Raw genomic sequence first — 20,980 nt, 5'->3', positions numbered from 1 at the left:
TGAGTGGTGTTCACTTGCTTATCCATAGCTTTACAAATTGTGAATTTTAAGTAGATTTGTCATTTCTTAAAATCTAGTGAAATATTCAATAACCTTCAATTAGATTCTTAGTTTTTTGACTAAAGTTGCACATGTCAACCTAGTTTTGTTATTGAAGATAGATTTTTAGTATGGGTCTCTTGGAAAATAGTTCCAATGGGAAAACCATCAAGGGAATAGCTCTCCTATAAAAAAGAGCGACATTTTTTAGCGATATATATTTTTTGAGGTGCCAACGATGTGAAGGGTTTGTTGGTTTACACGAGTTTTGTTAGTGAACCTTCATTATACTAGGTTAGTCACAATGAGTCAGAGTAGGACCCAAGAACATTTGCATTAATAGACAATCTCCTTATTTCATTCATCTCTCTCTCCATGTCTTCCTTTTCTCATTGGATGACTAAGGTCAGGTCCAACAGCTTGTCAAACATATCATTCCTTTGTTCGACCAGGGTCAGTGTTCACGAAAAATTGAGGTTTAATGTAAAGTGAATTGCAAAAAAAAAAAAGCTTTTTAAATTGAAAGAAGAAGGTTTAAAACTTAGAACTCTTAAAAATTGTTAGTTATAAAAATGGCAAATACATGTAAATTGATTCAAAGATCTCTACAAAAATTTGAGCTAGAAGTTTTTGTATCTGCTACCAAGAATGTTTTTCATAAACACTGACCAGGGTGCTCTAATGAATCACGATCTTCTAACCTAGCAAGCGACACCTTGCGCATGTCTTTATTGGCCATAGCCCTAAAGTTTGCGAGTGCCGCTCTCTAACTCCCTGTACATCTCATCTCTTTGGAGTAGCTCATGTGAGAGAGAGAGGGATGTGGACCCAGTCAGCTCGTTGGGCGCAATTTTTGCGGGCGGGGGCGGGTGCCACGCGTCCAGCACCCGCCCCTGCGTTCTCTTTTTCTTCTTGTGGGGGAGGTGGGGGCTGCCACGTGGCACCCATCCCCCACCTCTCCTTAACTAATAACTAGCACCCGCCCCCGCGTTTCTTTGTGGGGAGGTTGGGGACTGCCACGTGGCACCTACCCCCACCTCCCCTTAACTAATAGTATAGATATAGAATATAGATATACATTCCAAAACAAAATTATAATTCAAGTCATTAATTAGAACCTCTCCACAAGAGGGAGGGCGACAGAGAGAGAGAGAGAGAGAGAGGATGCAGGAGGTGAAGCTCCCTACGCGAGAGACGAACGTTCTCCGCGGGCATGAAGGTGCGGTCCTGGCAGTGCGCTTCAATCGGGACGGCAACTACTGCCTCAGCTGCGGCCGCGATCGCACTCTCCGCTTATGGAATCCCCATCGCGGCATCCACATCAAGACTTACAAGGCTCACGCTCGGGACGTCAGAGACGTGGACGTATCCGGGTACACAGAGAGAGAGAGAGAGAGAGAGTTTTTCAAGTTCACTTCGTGCCAGGTCTCCTTTTAATCATGTTCCTGCGAGGATACTTACCAATCATGTTCCCAAATCTGCCCCTTCGCCGAATAGACACAACAGCAAAATCCAGCCATGATCTCAACCATAAACCATATGTCAGATACTAGGTCGTCAAAGAGCGTGCGTATCCTGTGCTGCACAAGAAGAGATTTCCTATTATACTCAATTCTCAAGAGACGCACACGAAGAGATTTCCTTAGATGTTCAGCTCTTCTTATTATACGTGCCCATGAGTGTCATGCTCTTCACGAAGTAAACTTTGTGGTTTTACTGTTTGAGAATTTAGGAGAAGGTAATATATAACCTTAACAATGCTGCAAGTGTTTAGGAAGACGTTCCTCCCTCCAAACTGGACCCGGCTGGACAAAATATAAGGGTATTGAAGCAGTGCAAAAGTAATCAGCAACTTGAGACGTCAAAATGTAGTCTGTCGACTAATGAAGTCACACTAGAGTCCCCTCACTAAGGATCAAGTCATAGCTGGGATGATTGACCACAATGCAGGACCCTCCTACCTTAGGTCTAGCATGCAGACATGTCAAGTTGTACCCACTTGTTTGGGATTGATGTTCAGATTTGACAATGGATAGTAAGAACCCTCTAGGTTGTTTTATGCTCAATGATGCACATAAAAGAATGAAAGACTCAAAAGTATTCTCTCATGTAGGAACAACAATAGAAAATATTCATTGATTTGTTGAGCAACCATGAACCAACTCTTGTTTAGAAATAGAAAATATACTTGTTTTTTGGTGCAAACCACGAGTCAACTCCTATTTAGGAGTTGCAAAGGTGATGGCCTAGCAATTAAGACTTGGGCTTATTATCATGAGGTTGAGGGTTCAAGTCTTGCTAGGTGCATCACTTTGGTGAACATCTATGATGTTCATGTAAGTCCAGGCTCTTACTCACTCCAACACTTAGTCGGTCTTCCTCCTTGGAGAGTGATTGAGGAGGGTCCTTGTGTGATCAAGCTTAGTTTTGCATTCGGCTTGTGAGCTATCTTATTTGCATATAGGAAAAGATGCCACTATGGCTCTTGCCCACTCTCTTAGCTAATATTTGGAGGTATGGTGCCCCTTCTTGTGGGTGTTCGGGGGAGTTGTGTTTGTGTTTGTATGCGTATGTCTTATGTCAAAAAAAAAAAAAAAAAACTTTTAGAAATAGTTTACTAGTGGTTTTCAGGTGGAGCTATAAACTCTTGGTACTAAATAACCTAGTCAAGCAACTTATGGTTATAGCAACTTCAAATCAAGTAATCTTTAAGGCAAAACTTGTTTTCTAGGAGCATTATTCTTTCAATCCCACTTAAGCATCTTGAGGGGTGGCTAAATGTGTGTCATTATATCATATTAACCAACATGCATAATGTAGGTGCTATCTTCTCCTTTTGTATGCCACAGTTCTCCTTGGTTAACTTAGATGCAATCACTAAGTGTAGGTTATGTGATCAAGGTAACAATCACTTACAAATGTAAGTTGATCTTTTGTCTATATGCTGAAAATGCAACACTTTGTTGCTTGCTTGATTGCCAATTGCTAAAACGTAGCTACATACCGTTGGTTGTTAGAAGTGGATTGAGTGATGGAAGCATAGAAGACTGTTGTAATAGAATACACAACACAAGAGAGATTGCAAGAAAAGAGAGAAATAAAAGAAGATAAGAACAGTGCAAAGAGAGAATTTAGAAGTATGCTTGGGAAATGGTGTCCAGATACCAAGACATGAGACAGTTGCATACAATAGTGGGAGTCACCACCTATGTGAGCATTGGCACCATCTCACTCTCTCCAATAGGACTTGCTGTAGAAGTTTGCAAGTGAGAACTAACTGAGGAGAAAGGACACAAGAAAACTTGGCCATTAAATAAAATAATAATAAAAGCTGGTTGGCCATAAAATAATGGCTAAATTCTCATAAACAGGTGCCTATAAAATGCACAAAATAAACTCGTGTGCCGAGTCCATTAAACCACACCTAAGCATACTCATGAGTTGACTAATTTGCTAATATCCTCTCTTAGATCATGGGAGATTTGGTACAATATAATAATAAGGACTCATCTTAAAAGGTAACATGTAGTAAGGAACAATAGACAGGATGAATTGTAGAACTCGACTCCACCTTGGGAGAGAAGCCACTATATGTGTAAGTCCACGCTAGAAGGAATACGAAGGCCTTGTTACTAAGTTGCAACTTAATCTCGAAGGCCCCGATCTAAGTGGTCTCTAAAGATCTTGGATATCAATAGGAGAAATGATTGCTCAAATACCGCCATCCCCAAAGAGTAAATGGTGGGTGAAGAACTTCATGATGAGTAGGGGTCTCCTTTAAGGGTGGAGATGCAGGGGCCCCCTCGGAAGTCGAAGAAGTAGAAGCTCCCCTTTGAGAGCAAATAGTATATGTCCCCCTCTAAAGCCCCCTCTGTGGTGAGAGGGAGAATCTAAAAACTCATGGATTACGGGCTTTGGATTATTTGATGACGAAGGAAGTGCCATTGGTCGTGCCGAAGAAGGTATTTGAGGTGTTGAAGATGTTGAAGAACTCCTAGAGGTGGCCTCTCGAACTTGAGTGGTTGAGGGTGGGAAAGGGTGAGGCTCATGAAGAGCCAAGGGTGGGCAATAGTCGATGTCTCTCAATAGAGCAGATTACGGAGCTAAAGTAATGGAAGGTTTCGAATAGCTACTCTCTCTCGAAGTAGCGGATTGTCGAGGAGATGGTATTCAACAATCACTCTCTCTTGGTGGAGTGAAATGTAGAATTATAGGGTGTCAAGGTGGCATTCTTGAAACCCTAGAAGAAGTAGAAGCAACCTACGTAGCGCATTGCAGTAGTTGCGAGGAGGTCGTGGTGTCTAATGATTCTTCTTTGGCTCGTAAGGACATTGTGTGCATTAGATGCATCTTATTGCCTCGAGTACAAAATTTGAAAGGTGGTGTAGAAGAAATTTTGTGGCCTAGAAGGGAGAGGTGGCACAATGAGTGGTTGGGGGTAGACACATATACTCTAGCGGTGTAGGAAGCAAAGGCCCATATCGGCAAGCATTGGTGGGGAGTCCAGTGATGCCGGAAGCGGAGCACCCAATGATTTGTCCATCTCCCATAGAAACAAGGGATGGGGTTGGGGATAGGGACGGGGACGGGGACGGGGACAGGGACGGGGGTCGGCCAAAACCAGGGAACGGGGACCGGGGGGAGGGATGGCATATTTAAAAAATGTATTTTCATATTTAAAATAGTTTTCAGCTCATCTTATCACGTTGGACTCTATTGCAATGAAATAAATAAACAAGCACAGTTTGAGCTTTAAAAACATCATTTTTCATTGAATTTTATCAGCATATCGCATAATGAACATGAGATGAGCAATTGACAAATACAAACCATATACAAATTGAACTTTAGCATTGAATTAGCCAAGATCTAGAGGAAGTTATCATCATCTGCAACAAAATAAGCATCTATAAGCTGTGGCAATGGTCATGACATCATATAGGTAGTTGGCAGCTTGATACCAAGCTATAATCAGCCATAAACTTGGAACTAACATACAAAATGAACTCTAGCAAGGAATAAGGCCAAATCTAGAGGGAATCATCATAATCTCCAGTAAAATGCGCATCTGCAGCTCTTGAAGTGCTAGCCTCATGATCATGGGTACCATGCATAGTCTCCATAAAACGAATATGCTCCTCCTCTTGCTCCAAATTCCAATGGGTAAATTGATTGGCCTGTGATGTAACACTTCTGCAAAGCATTCTCAAGTTGGCACTAGCAAAGACCAAATCATTTGCTTTTTCTACTCGAAGGGGATTTCTCTTCTTTGAAGCAATATGACTGTAGGTGCTCCATAATTGCTCCAAGCAAGAGGAGCTCACTGCTTGACTTAAGATACGAACAGTCAACTTCTGCAACTCTGGCCCATCTAATCCAAAATCCTCCCACCACAACGGTGCTCCAACCTTGCATCGGTTATGTAGAGCATTCGCACAACCATAAGAGTTTTTGCTCTTCTATAGAGAACAAGCTGATCTCTAATTTTGCGCTTAGTGTCAACATCAGGCACCATGTGCTTAAGAATTTACCTCCAATGGAGATTGACGTCTATATCATTTTCTTGATCCTTACCTTGAAACTCAGGGTCCAAAACAAATGCAGTTGAATGCAGAGGTGAGCTATAGGCATTCCACCTCTCAATACACAAATCATGTATGTCCTCATATTGCTCAGCATCAGACACTAAATCTTTTAACTTTTCAATCATTCTATCCATTGTCTTGTACACTTTGCCAATACATGGCGGCATACCATCAATGAGTCTCAACAACTGTACAATAGGCACAACCATTGCATCAAAATTTTTTACATTATTCCAAAATTCATTGCTCTCTGCATTTTCTTTGCATGTCATGCCCACAGGAGTGACTGCCAATGAAGAAGTACTAAACTCATTATTGACAAACAACTATCTAACTGCACCTATGCATTCTCTGAGGCATCCCAACATCAAAAAGTTGGAGGCAAACCGTGTGTCTGAATATTTCAACATCTTTTTTGACCTTTTTGTAAACTCATAACGAAGGTATTGATGATTTAAAATAAAAGTAAACATTTGATTTGCATCATGTATCACAGGATGAACCCATGATAACTTACCAATATTCTTCAAAAGGTTATTTAAGCAATGCGCCATGCAATAAGAAAATGTGATATGCTTATACACTCCTTGAACAATGGCACCTGTTGCCCTATTTGTGGGTTCACCATCAGCCATAAAGCCAACCACCAAATGTGGTCTAACAATCTCAATGGTAGAGATCCACTCTGCTGCAAGTTGATTTGCAGACTTTCCAGTCCTTGAAGCATCATAGAATGACATAAAATACATCTCCCCTCGAGAATAAGCTACAATGCCATGGATAGACCTCTTTCTTGTGTCACTCCACCCATCAATGATAAGTGTGACACCATTTTTTTCCTAATCTCTCTTTATGTTTGCTGTAGCTTGCTCCATAATACGCTTTTCTTTATCGAGCAAGGTAGTGCGTAAAGTCTTAGAAGAGGGGGGCACATAGTTAGGCCCATACTCTCCAACCTTCTTCAACATGGCTCTAAAGTACTCCAATCTAGGGACATAAAGTAATAAACACAATGATTATCATAATGACATGATTTTAGAATAAGTTATAAGTTTATATTATGTAAGTTATAAAAATAAAAATTATATTATGTAAGGGAAGAAAATGTAAATAGTAAAGACTCAAGTATATCAATTTGTCAAGACTTAAAACCTAGATGTATAAAAGGCAATATGGTCGTGGTAGAAAAAATAAGCCACTACTGAATCTGCCTCCTTTTTTTTTGATTGGGTCCCAATTTTGCTGAGGAGTAGTCTGGCGTCTAATGGTCGAGGACAAAGTTATTGATGGTGAATATGGACTCAATCTAGCTACTCCATGTGGTGTGGATGCCACACTCGCTACTGTAGATGAAGCTCTAGGCCTATCAGCTGTTGTTGCTGGCGTTGTCACAAGTGTAGGTGGATCGACCGCCACTCGTGCATGCCTCGATGCAAATAGAGCCTCTTGTCCAGCCATACGATCTAGAAGCTCCCTTCTCTTCTTCGACGTGACATTGGGACAAAATCGCACTTCCAATCTTGGCTCATACAATAAATGGGCCCTTACTTTATTTGCACCACTCGTACGCTGGTATGGACACAACTTGCATGACCAAGGGCGTGATCCACCTCCACTTGATGGGCGTTCAGCATTTACCTCATCCCACCACGACCATGTGTTGGAGCGTCTGCCTCTCTCTTCGACCCGACGAGCTGGTCGTGAAGAAGCCATGCTAGTTGCTTAATTGCTCACTACGGGACCTGAGTGTTTGATGTAGGGAGGTTGGGAGCCCAAGCTACAAGGAGCAAGAAGGAATAGAAGACGATGATGATGATAATGAAGAAGAGGAGGAGGAGGAGAAGATGAGAGAAAGAAGAAGAAGAAGAAGAAGAAGAAGAAGAAGAAGTGCTACGGGTAGGCTGCTAGGCGGGGGCAGTAGGTAAGCTGCGGGGCGGGCAGGTAGGCAGGCTGCAGGGGGAGTAGGAGTTAGATGTGCGAGTCTGGCGAGAAGGGTGACACGGATGCGATAGACACCGGAGGGAAGAAAGACATTGGACAGTCCAAAAGCGGGGGATGGTGACGTCTTGACCCCGACAAGAAATGCGACTCCAGAGGGGAGGGACGGCCGTTCCCTTTATGGCACTTCTGAATGGAGACGTTCCCCGTTCCATCTCCACGTCCAACACAGGCGTTCCATCTCGGGATGGCGTTTTGGTGTCTCGAGGCTCGGGATGGGCGTTCCCTATTACTGTGCCCTCTGTCTATGGAGAAGTGATAGCGCTGGAGTGTCAACTTGTAAAACGGAGGGAGAGAAAGAGAAGGGTAATGAAATCGGGCTAATGAAGCACAACTGGGGCAAGGAGAGGCTAGTGGGCGTAGTGATGTAGCCAAATTGGAGGTGCGAGTGGCCCATTAAAAAAAAGTGCATCCATATCCGTATCGGATCTAAGTGCAAAAAGGACCCCGTTGCCATATTTCAGTGGTGATGGGTAAAAGGGCTCCTTGTATGGTGTAAGTGTGCATGCATGACTTCATAGGTAGGCAATTGTGGAGGCAATTAGGGAACTCACACGCTTATTTATTCGGTGTGCTATTCCTTTCAATGTGACCACTACACATTAATAGAAGAAGACAATCAGGGTAGTGAGTCGCATAAGGTGTGAGTGGGAAGCCCCATCCGTGGATGCATTACGTACACGAAAGCCTTGAAAGGAGAAAGCATCCATAAAGGCTCAATTAAAGCCCTTGAAGGAGACATGGGCGAAATATGGATACACAATATTATGTGATGGATGGTCAGATATACGTTGAAGGAATGTTTACAATGTTTTGATGTCTTTATATAAAGCCACCATATTCATTAAGGTTATCGATGCCTTAGCCTTAGGTCTTACTATCACAGGAACTTTCATTTGGGAGCACATGCGATATGTCCTCATGGACGTAAGAGTCCAAAATATGGTGCAGGTGGTGTCAGATAATGGAAGCAATTGTGCGTCTATGGGACTTATGCTTGAGGAGGAGTTTCCTAGCATAGTATGAACTCCATGTGCATCCCATTGCCTTGACTTGCTTATTGAAGATGTTGGGTAAATATCTTGAGTGAATGGCATTTTCAAGACGGCAACAAGCACAATAAGATTTGTGAAGAAAAGACCATTCTTCACAAGCATGTTTCGAGCCAATAGCACACTGAAGGTATTGAAGCCATCTGCCACTAGATTTGCATATATGTTTATTATGTTTATTATATTGGAGAGGTTGATACGGGTCCGTCATGGAGAGAGAGAGAGTCTTCAAAGGCTCTTGCCTTTAAGTGCAATATTTTAAATGAGAGTTGGTGGATTGAGACATAGGCAATGGTGAAAAATCTCTCTCTTATTTACAGTATATTACGCATTACTAATATGGAGGAGAGTACTTTGGGCCTTTTATGTGAGTATATGGTTAAAATTAGCGAGGCCTTGCTTTACAACAACTTTTTGCTCCAAGACAAGTAAGTTATTGCTTAACTTTTATACATGTAATTATTTAGTGTTAACAACTCCTTGATGATTGATCATCATTTTAACTTCTAAGTTTTTAACATATTTTATCTATGATCCATTATTCTTTGCTTTGAAGGGTTGATGAGATTCGTGTAGTGTGCAATGTACGGTGAGATTGTTTTTATAAATCAATCCACGCTGTGGTACATATCTTGCATCTCCTTTGGTGCAATGAGTAGTACACTAGCGAGGAGTTAAGAGGAGGGCTTCATGGAGTACATGAGGCGTCTCACAGGGGATGCTTCTACTTTCGTATGTTGTTGGTGACTTTTATATTTTGAATCTTGATAATCTAATGCATTATGCAACCTAGGTAACATGCTTTATAATCTATTGCCCACTTAAATGTTAAATTTGGAGCTTGCTTATTAGCAAATGCCAATTACTTAACTTGAATCTCTTAAATTTAAATAGAAACGCATTGCCATTTGTGTTCTCTCGCAAGATTGTAGTTCAAGGCTTGTTGAGAGGAACTAGAGCACATGGGCTCTCTTTCACATCAAAAAGAAAAACAAGCTTACAATTGCCTAGCTAGAGCGTTTAGTGTTTTGCCATTGCAATCTTTAGCTTCTTGAGAGGACCTCTTTGTTTCTTGAGCCTTCACAGGTAAATTGATAATGATTAGTATTATGTATAATTAACTTTTTAACCTTGACAATTAACATCGCTTGGAAGTTGGATTGTAAATTATGATATGTATAAACATTGAACATATTGAATTTTCCCTCATATGATATATTTTTGTCTCATTCATCTTTACATGTGAATGTGGACAAGATTGATATTAGCCCAAAATGCACTGCTAATAGAACTGTGGTTTGCGTGCAATCGTTATAACCCCAACTTCAAGAAGATAGTTGTTCTACATCTACTGTTAATTGTGGGCCAAAATATTTGCCACGAAAAACGCATTAACAACGCTTAAAACCCAGTCAACGGAAGACAGTCAATTAAAAGGAATCTAGGTCTGTTTACTTTCAAAAAGACAAAATCGCATTGCCTTTTAATTGGCAGCTATTCGAGATCCGTTTGAGATTGACCTAAGTGAGTTCAATAAATCACGTGTTAGCTCCACAAATGCTTGGCCTCAGATTGTATATGGTCATAGCCACATATACAATTATGATTATGCATATATATGAAATCATGATAGAGAAGGTGTGTGATATTCCGTAGATACCACAGGAGAAGCAAGATATCTACTTCGTGCTCTATGAGAAGCTATCGACATCGGTGCATGAGACTCTATTAGAGGAGGGTTAGAGAGATGGCCACATGTGGTTGTGCATCACAGGCATAGTCAGAGTCAAAGTTTGAGGTTGAGGTTGAGGTTGAGGCTAAGATTGCTTTATCAACTTCTCGATTAGGATCCTCAGAGTCGTTTCAGCATTCATATTATCTTTTACATCAGTGACATAAAGCAGACAACATTGAACACAATCCTTAATTGCTCTAGAAACTTGCATATGGCTTACCATAGGTATGGTGTCTCCAGAAACTCCAGCTTGGATCTCGTACTTCTTGCCTTTGTTGGTGAGTTTTACCTTCTTTTTCTGAGAGAAGATGGTTGAATCTACTCTATGATTTCAGGGCATGCCAAGAATCACATCGCAACCATCAAGGTCTTCGATACAGAAGGTATCTTCGTCACTGTAGCCTTGAATTTGAAACTTGAGCTTGCCAATGTAGGGTATCATAGTCTTCACTGTGTCACCTTCATCAGCATTTAAAGCTTGGCGAACTTCTGCCGGAGTGTCCATCTCTTCATTCTTTAATCCAAGCTCTTTAGCTAATTGCAAGGAAATGATATTTTCATTCGCCCCAAGATCTATCAATAAGAGTGCTTGCTTACCTTGCAACTGTCCCCAAGCTTTTAATAATTTGCGCGTCTTTGGAGTGTGAGTTGTGTTTGCAACATCACTGATAGCATTGATTTTCACTGGCGACTTAGGCTTGTTGTCAGAAACCTTGCTTTGTCCCTTGTTTGGACATTGCTTCGCTATGTGGCCTGTTTGTCCACATTTAAAGCACTTTCCTTCTTTCATGAAGCGTTGCTTTTCTTCTTCGAAAAGTTGCTTTGCTTGTGGATATAGATTGGAGCGAAATTGAGGAGCATTAGGAGGTGCATAGGGCTTCATCTTCTTTTGATTTGATGGCTGCTTTTGCCGCTGTTTTTGTCCTTCATTTGGGGCTGAATACTCCTCATCGTCAGCTACTCTCTTGTTATCATTCTTTTGGAATGATTTGTTGCCATTGTGCTCCATTTCCCATGTCTCAGCATGGTCAATGAGTTCCCTGAGACTAGAACAATGATAATGATTAAGAGCAGTACGAAGTTTAAAATGCAAACCTCCTTGAAACTTCCTAAGCTTTTCCGAATTGCTGATCTTCTTGAAATGTTGGACCTTCAAAAGTAGCTCCCAAAATCTCTTGGTATAGTCACCAAGTGACTCATTTTTCCTTTGCCAAAGCCGATCCCATTCTAGGAAGAAATTGGCTTTGTATCATGCGAACAAAGGACCGCCATGATTTTGGGGCAGCATGATCATATTCCAACCTCGTCCACCAAGTATGGGCTAAGTCGGTTAAATGTAAAACTACAAACTTAATCTTTTCTTTTTCTTTATACTTGTCACGACCATACAAAATTTGAAATTGACGAATAAACTTCAGAAGAAGATCAGGATTTCGGGAACCATCATACATACTGAACTTGATCTTCTTTTCAAGTTGAGATAGTGACTTAGTCTTCTTCTTCTTCTTATGCCTTTGTCTATGCTTGGATCTTGAGGTTGAAGATGATGAAGTGCTTGATGGGGATGAAGATGGAGACGAGGGTGAAGAATGTCGATGCCTTTGACGATGATGAGGTCTTCCACGAGAAGGGCGTGACTCTTCGTTACTAGAAGAGGATCCATTAGAATAGGCGCCAGATGACTTTGAAAAAGAGGATGAGCTTCGACGCGATCTCTTTCTTTGTCTTGAAGTAGAATGGGATTGCCTCTTAGAAGTAGTTGGACTTCTTGATCGGCTCCTTTCATTGGTATGGCTTTGTCTCCTTGAAGTAGATGGGCTTCTTTCCTTGAATTCTTTGGGATTCTCAACTTTTTCTAGTTTGAGAAGTTGCTCACGAATTTGCTGATTCTTCTCTCTAAGACTTTGAAATGGCTTGGAGGATAGCATTTGATTGATCCATTGAGACTCTTAAGAAAAAAAAAAATGCTCAAGCACTCAATGCAAGGGCTGAAAACAAACAAACTTATAATTGTAAGCACTACCAGTGTTGGGGTGAGGACCGAGTCAAAGCTCTGATACCACTGTAATCGCCCCGAACAACGTAGTATGCTTAACAATTATGATATTTGCTTGTTTTCTAGATTTAATATAAAAGAGAATGAACACTTAAAGCTGAAAATGAAAATTACTCACAAAATTACAGCCATGAAAATGTAAAAGTAATGGAGACAAGATTGAGGGTTGAAGATGGGCAAACCCCCCTCGAAGGAATGTATTTCTGCTCAATCCAAGTCCCTTAGGGAAGAGCTCAGTTACAATCAACCTAAGAGTGAGGAGAAGTAATTCTCACTCTCACAAGATCATGCAAAGATGTACAAACACACATGCATTATCTATTATGTAATGATAAGAACTGATTTCTTTACAGTATGAGAGAAGAAAGAGGGGAAATCAGCCTTTCTCCATCGTTGATCAGCAGTACATGGATAGGGCTTGCTTCTTGTTGCTAAAATGGAAGAAAGAGCTCGAGAAGGAGGTGCTGTAATGAATTTACAGGCTTGCTGTCCTGTAAAACAACAGTGATAGAAGAGGGAATATGGAGGAATTTGATAATGGAGAAGTGGGGGATGATGATGGGGATGGATGGGGCCAGTTTCTGGCTATCTGTGGGTGCTGTACATGAGTTTACAGCAAAGAAAAATGATGTTGAATGAAGAAAAACGAGCTCTTATTTATAGGAGAGGGGAGAGCTAGTACAAAAAGGGAAAGTGGAGTAGCATAAGACAAGTGTCCAGCCACATGTCGTGAGATGTGACAAGTGGTGGGACACTTGGAAACTTGTGTGACAAGTGTCTTGACACTTGTCTCTTCTCTATGGCCTTCCTTTTTGGATTGAATACTGTCAAGAATAGAAACAACCAAATTTAGTAAGCACAGTCAGAGTATAGAACTTACTATTTTTAGAATGACATCCCTATTTTTTAGGACTAGCATTTTTAGGCTAATTCGAGGCTCCTAAAATTTAGGGACCTCCTAAAATTTAGGGACCCCCCCAATATGGGTGTCATATGAAAGCTTTTTCCGTGTACATCGCAAAAACAGTATGAGAATCTTCATGTGACTTTCCTATGCAAAGAAATGTGCATTTAAGCTTTCAGTCCACACATGCACATTATACAAGCATTTCATGATCATGCCATCTTGTTGATTGTAACTGTCTGTTCTGGTAGATCTAGCCCACACTTCAAGGCATCAATCCTTTCTGTGTGCGAGTCTAACCCTGATATGCGTGAGTTTTAGTCACAGGCGCCCAATCGGGCCATATAGGTGGAAGTGTGAACTATCTTTTCTCTAACCCACCGCGTGGGTCCACCATAACCTGTGACCACTCATCAGTGGCCAGCTCCAATGCACTTTTCTTTATATCTAATTAGTGCAAAGGAAATAAATTTAATAAATCATTATATAGACAAATTAATGAAAAAGGATACAAATTCTGTTTCTATAGAGTTGTGACAAGAGGAGGGTTAGAGCGAGGGCCACACGTGGTCGTGCATCATAGATAGAGTTAGAGCCAGAGTTTGAGGTTGAGGTTGAGGGTAAGGCTGAGGGTACTTTATCAACTTCTCGATCAGGGTTCTCAAAGTTAGACGAGGAGATGATGCACAGATGCTCAGAGTCTAGATGAGTCATGACTCGTGATTTATATGAGTGAGTTTAGTAGTGCAAAGTCTAGACTACAGTTGCCAGTTGTAAATTGATGTTGATACTTATAGCGTCACTGGACTTTGGAGTTTTGATAAATTATTCACATGACATAGTTACATGTATCATTGTATCTTGATTTCACTTATTATGCATCTTGATTCTTGTTCCATTGTTCTTGATGTCAATCTCCAGTGTTCTTGATGTGAGTCTTCATTGCTCTTTAGATCATAGATTATTCATGAGTCATAAATTATAATTCATTTTGTTGCCTTAAGTTTTAAAATTGAATCTTAAGTGTGTTAAGTTGTCTTAACTTTCAACCATTGAGTCCTCACTCTTAACTCCTCAATTTTCACTCCTAAGTTGTGACATGTGTGATGAATCATAATTTCAATTATATGACATGAAGACTCAAATTTGGGTACATGTTGTTGTAAGCATTGATATGTTTACATACCCACATAATACTGTATTTATTTTAGTATACAATTCAAAATGCCGTTTCTCCGTTTTCAAAATTTGATTGAAACTGTGAAACTCCGATTTTTCCCATTTTCGAAACTCCCTCGTACTAAGAGTCCATCTTCGTCTCATTGTATGAAGACATAATGCTGTAATTTCTCAGTTGAGAGTAAAAATTAGCACTAGCACAAAGTTTCGCTTGCAATCAAGTGCATTGGGCCTCCCAAATCAAGGAATTGAGTAGTCTCTCGGCGATGGAACCATGAAACCAGCCTTCCTTCCATGGATGGGTGGTAATTCCCTGATTACATCTTAGTTACAGCAGTAACATTTATTACAAAACCAAGAATTGTAAATTAACTTATAATCTTGGACAATGGATACCTTGTTGGCCCCAAAATTGGCGCCCCTTTCGGTATCTCTTTAATTTAATTGAAGAAGTTGATGTATAATGAGATTTTTCCAATCCCTTTCAGTGTTTCAACTCCCCTTGTTGTCCAAAATGACAAGTGAGTCTTCAATCTGATTTGTGCCTTGATTTGGCAATTAGTTGGCCTTTACTTGCTTTGATGGAGATGGAAAATGCCCCAAATTCATTGATTTATTGGTCCATCCACCTAAATTTGATTGAAAATAACTTCAGTCGTGTTGAATTCAAATCTTGGAGCTTGCAATTTCTGGCATGCTTCTTGAGGTTGTTGCTAGCCACAGACTAGGATTTACAACAAAGAAAGCTGAAATTTCTTAGCCTTTGGTGATCTCAATGCTGTAACCTTCGGAGCAAAGTTGTGGAAAGGTCAGGAGATGAGAGAGAGTGTTGAGGAGAAAAAATTCAGATTTTTTTCACGAAGAACTGAAGAAAATTAGTCATTTATTGTTGTTGCCTTGTCTCAACAGCTTGCAGATGGAAAGAACAGAAGAAAATTAGTTATTTACTAATGTTGCCCTGACTCAACAACTTGTAGATGCTGTCGTCTATTATTGATTGGTCTTCTCTTGCCCTTGGTTGTCTCAGAAGTTCCTCCAATGGCTGAAAATCAAACCAGTAAGATCTCCCTTTCTCTTGTAGGTTGAATGCACTAAAACATCTCTCTCTAGTCTCTAAAGACGTTTTTGACTCTTGCTTGGACATTTTTAACAAGTGGCAGCCTTTTCAAATGGTTTTTTCAGAATTATTCATAATTAATATTATTTTAAGTCTTTAAATACTGAAAATTAATTTAATAATTATTTCAGTGTCCAAAAAAATAATTGACTAGCCAATAATTAAATTGGTTAGGCAACTTTTATTCTGGAGTATCTTTGCGTCATCTTTGACCATCAGATTAATATTAGGTACGATTAAATGCCACTTCTCTAGTGTCACCAACAACTGACACTTGTGGCCAAATGAATGACCTAGGCCAACAATTGGAACTAAATACCACTAAGTACTTGGGTGGCATAACTTATAGCAGCTTTTGCCTTTAATATCTTGTGATTTTCTTAGGTCTTGGGCTCATAAATTTACTTTAACCCTAGTGACATCTCACATGTGCAACATTTACTTTAACCATGTGATTAAAAATTAATCCACATGTTAAGTGAGGTTTCAAATATACATGTCCTCATGACAATAGTTGTTACATCTCAACTCGTGTAGACATCTCGCTTAACAAGATCATACAATTAGTAACCCTGGGATTACGAGCTATAGTCCACAAATATCTATCTGTTGGAAGTCGCTTCAATTTTATCACGTTGTGTCTTGAAGATGTGGCCATAGGCATTACACTCAAAAACCTTGAAATAAGAACCATCAGGCTTAGACGCAAAATACACCTTAAAAGGTGTCATACTAACAATGCTTGAAGTGGGGGATCAATTAAGGACAATTAAGGATGTGAATTGCAGTAGCCATAGCCTTGGTCCAAAGACATTGAGGTGTTTGTCTAGTGTCAATGCCACATCATGGTGTGAGCCATCTCAATCACACTTTGGTTCTTCCGCTCTAATATGCCATTTTCTTGAGGTGTATTTGTGTTTGTAAACTCTTGGTGGATACCACGATCTGCACAAAACCTAGCAAGCTCATTAGAAACAAATTCTCCTCCCATATCTAATTGTAATGTCTTCAGTGTTCGACTTGAGTAGTTCTCTTCAAAGAGTAAGCAATCCTTGAATCGGGAGAAAGGCTCCCACTTTAGTTGCAAAAAAATAAGCCCATGCCATCTTGCTAAAATCATCCACAATCGGCATAAAATACAAGCTTCCCTTAAGGAACTCCGTCCTCGTAGGTCCACAGAGATCTGTAGAAACAAGCTTCAAGGGCACTGGAGACCACCTCAAAGTTGTTGGGTGTAAAGGCCCTTACTCTACTCTCGTGTATATATTACTTTACACACGTGAACACGCCCTTGTGGATGTAAGTGTATTGTACCCTAAGTATAAATATATTCTTCTATTCTTTGTGTGTACCACACTAATACACACCCATCTCTCGACTCTTCACTCTCACTGCACTGAATAGTTGTACACTTCGATTGACACACATTTCTTGAGTGCTTTCTCTCGCGCTCTTAAGAAGCCTTACTAGGAGTTGCATCACGATGCTGTTTTCCATGAATGCAAGATACACACGGTTGTTGGCTCACCACAATGTTCGGCATACCTCGAACAAGCTATCCCCTAGACGTGTTCTATAGGTAAGTATAATTTAGGTGGCCAAACTGAGCATGCCAAAGCTTAGACTATGTTTGAGAGGTGAGAATAAGAGCCGAACAAGCTATCCCCTAGACGTGTTCTATAGGTAAGTATAATTTAGGTGGCCAAACTGAGCATGCCAAAGCTTAGACTATGTTTGAGAGGTGAGAATAAGAGAAGTCAAGGCAAAAGACCGTAGTTTGTTGATTCCATTTTTCTTGTAACCGGAAGTAAGCACTTGTCTCGATTCATGATTAAGAATTCGAAAGGAATTCTCGTTAAACTCAACCAAGAGGCCGAGGGCATAAATCTTGTGTACCGACAGTAGATGGTAATCCAAGCTTGGCACATAAAGCGCCTCTAAAGTGTGGCACCACCTTGCCCATCTAGAATAAGCTGTATGTTACCCCTTCCTTGAATAGGAATAGAAGAGGCATCTCCAATGAGGGTTCGCCTATGTGAAGGCCACAAGTGGGCGACATCTGCTGCTGCAAAAGGAGTCATGTGCCAAGAGGTACCATTGTCAACAATCCACTTGAAACGTCCCCTTAGGATCCAACTTGCACACGAGACACGACACAAGCCAAACTCACCATAAAAAGCATTGTGGACATTAGACTCACCTCCTAGCCATAGAGCTAAACGGGCTCACCTTTGAGCCTAGGAGCTACCAACACTTTCGGCCATGATGACATTTGTAACGAGCCTTCCTTCTGTGGATGGGTGGTAAATCCTTGATTATAGCTTAATTACAGCAACAAACAATTAGTGCAAATCTGAAAATACAAATTTACCTATTGATCTTGGACAATGCACACTTGATTGGCCCCAAAATTGGTTCCCCTTTCAGTATTTCTTTAGCTTTATTGAAGAAAAAGTTGATTTTCAATGGGATTCTCCCAATCCCCTTCACAGTCCAAACCCCCCTTGCTGTCCAAAGTGACCAGTTAGTCTTCAATTTGATTTGCCCCTTGATTCGGGCACTTAATTGGCTTTCACCCACTTCATAGACGATGGAAATGCCTCATATTCAATGGTTGGCTAGTCCTCCACTTGAATTTAGCTGAAATTCACCTTCAGCCCTGAAAAATCCAAGTCTTGGAGCTTCCAATTTTCGACACGCTTCCTGAGGCTGCTGCTAAACCCTAATTTCTGCTGTAAATTAGGGTTTACAATAGAGAAATCTGCAATTTCTCAGCCTCCAAGGATCCAAATGCTGAGATCTTCGGAGCAAGGTTGTGAAATGGCTAGGAGATGAGAGAGAAAGCTGTAGAGAGAGAAAATTCAGAGTTTCTTCGCGAAGAATTGAAGAAAATTTGTCATTCACTGTTGCTACCTCTCTCCAGCCTCTAAAGACGTTTTTCAGTCTTGTATGGGCATTTTTGACAAGTGGTAGCCTTCCCAAATGGTTTTTCCAGCATTATCTATAATTAAATATCAAATTTTAGTCTTTAAATATAGAAAATTAACCTAATAATTATTTCGGTGCCCTGAAAAATAATCTGACTGGCCAATAATTAAATTGGATAGGCAACTTCCATTCTCGAGTGTCTCTGTGTTTCTTTGACCATCAGATTGGCGTTAGGTACCATTAAACGTGAGTTCTCTAGTGTCACCAACTGACACTTATGGCCAAATGAATGACCTAGGCCAACAACTAGCACTAGATACCACCAAGTATCTGTGTGGTATAACTTATAGCAACTTTTGTCTCTGACATCCCGAGATTTTCTAGAGTTCCAAGCTTATAAATTTACTTTAAACCCAGTTGCACCTCACATGTGCAAGCTTTACTGAATCATGTGATTAAAAATTAATCCACATGTTAAGTGAGGTTTCAAAAATACATGTCCTCATGGCAACCCTGCCCCTTGAAATCCTTGGAATCATCCTTGATTGCACTGACAAATGTATCAAAGGAAAGTACTACATTGGAATTTCCATAGGGCATCATAGTCAACACAACATTGCACTGCTATTCAACCATTCCATATGCCCAACATATGCTGAAAATTACCAGCCAACATAACATAATATAAGACTCGTAAAGAATCTAAAAAACATTGCCAAATTATCATGTGACATGTCCATTTCTCATGAGCTCAACTCATCTGGCAAAACCAAACCATAGCATAGCATAACCAAACGTAAACCATGGCTAAAACATCAATGGCATCATAACATATGTTGTTGTCCATGAAACTAGATATAAATCATTGAAAACTGAGCATAATCTGATCATAAACTGATCAGTTGCTGATTTGAGAATTGATCACAAACTATTGCAAATGTAACCCCAAACTGATCACAAACTCATTGCAAAAACTAACAAGCAATCAATGCAAAAATTGATCCCAAAAGTAACCATAAACAGTTCTCAAGCTGATAAAAAATTGAGTTGAAACTAATCAGAATTTTTGTCTCAAAATTGAGGCAAAATTCATGCCAAATTGATCATAAGCTGATGCAAAAGTATAGTTCCAATGCTTGGGTGAAACTCATACTCATTTGCATACATCTCACAATGACTAGTACACTAAGTAGTCACCTCATGGCAAACATATTGTCAACGCAGTACCTTGGATGCATGCTGAATACATCCAAGATCCACTACATGCGAGAGCTGTCCATAATTGGAGGAGTGGAAGTGCTACCTTCCCCTTGAGCATCAGGCAATACTCCGGACCCTTGCTCTGCTAAACTAGATAGAGTCTGAACTAAAGTCGGCTCTAACTGGAAAGAATCAAGGTAAAGCTACAACAACAAGTTATCCTTCTCCATCCATTTGGCATCCGTTGGTGAATAATTTTGAAACTTCACCATGTATCTTCCAGAATCCTTACCCCTGATCTTCCTCTCTTTGTGTGCCAAAATCTGCTCTGGTACCAGTATTTCATCAAGCTCGTCAACCTCAGGCTGAATTTCAGCAGACATATCCTCTGGCATAGCATCGTGAAAAGGCCTCAACAAATTGACATGAAAGGCATTGTGTATCCGCCAATGTGGAGGTAATTTCAGCCGATATGCCACATCTCTGATCTTCTCCAACACCTGGAAGGGTCCATAGTATCTCATACTCAACTTTGGATATAATCTTTCTCTTTCTTTCATCTTTTTCAGCCTTGCCTTTTCAAATCGCAGCAATACATAATCACCCTTTGTAAAGTGCAAAGCACGCCTCTGATGATCAGTTGCTCTCTTTTCCTTATCCTGTGATCTTTGAAGCGCATACTTAACCTTCTGTTAAGCTGCATCCATGCTTTCCACTCTTTCTTTGCGATCTGTTGCTCTTTCCAATCCTATTTTCAGATCTGCCGTGATTTTCAACTTTATTTTCAGATTTACCCTTTTTATAAGTCTTTGCCTCTTTGACATGTGACTTGGCATTATCATCGTGGAATCCTGTATCCTTTTCATGCAGCAATGTGTTGGCTGTAGTAGGAGTTTCTATAAGCTGAGACATGCTGGAAACAATGGACTTAATGCAAAAATCCCGAATACCCTTTGGCAAACCACAAATATACTTCTCTACCTGCTCATGAAGGGGTACTGTACGATAAGAAGTAACTAGTAGCAATGCATCCTAAAACTTCTTATAGTACCGATCCAAGTTCTTGCAATCTTTGCAATTCAACTAATTCCAAGATGTCATAATGTCTACTACAAGGGTACTTGTCAACCAATTTGAAGTGAACATTTGCTTGAATTGGACCCAAGTGGTGGGTGACTTCTCTTGAA

At 40.4% G+C, this 20,980-nt stretch overlaps 1 protein-coding gene across 3 annotated transcripts in view; it reads left to right on the top strand.

The window, feature by feature from the left end:
* The first annotated feature begins 1,155 nt into the window (after positions 1-1,155).
* Positions 1,156-20,980, top strand: part of LOC148016207 (Transducin/WD40 repeat-like superfamily protein) — an 85,957-nt gene continuing 66,132 nt past the window's right edge. For all 3 annotated transcript variants that reach the window (XM_087664122.1, XM_087664121.1, XM_087664120.1), the window contains exon 1: positions 1,156-1,412. In XM_087664122.1, the coding sequence (XP_087520248.1) occupies positions 1,204-1,412 (209 nt within the window). In that variant the 5' untranslated portion in view covers positions 1,156-1,203. The remainder of the gene's footprint in view (positions 1,413-20,980) is intronic.

This window comes from Lygodium microphyllum, chromosome 23 (genome assembly GCF_053477565.2).
Source record: "Lygodium microphyllum isolate KBCC chromosome 23, Lygodium_microphyllum_v1.1.10, whole genome shotgun sequence".
Lineage (NCBI taxonomy): Eukaryota > Viridiplantae > Streptophyta > Polypodiopsida > Schizaeales > Lygodiaceae > Lygodium > Lygodium microphyllum.
This window is presented reverse-complemented; position numbering and strand designations above follow the sequence as displayed.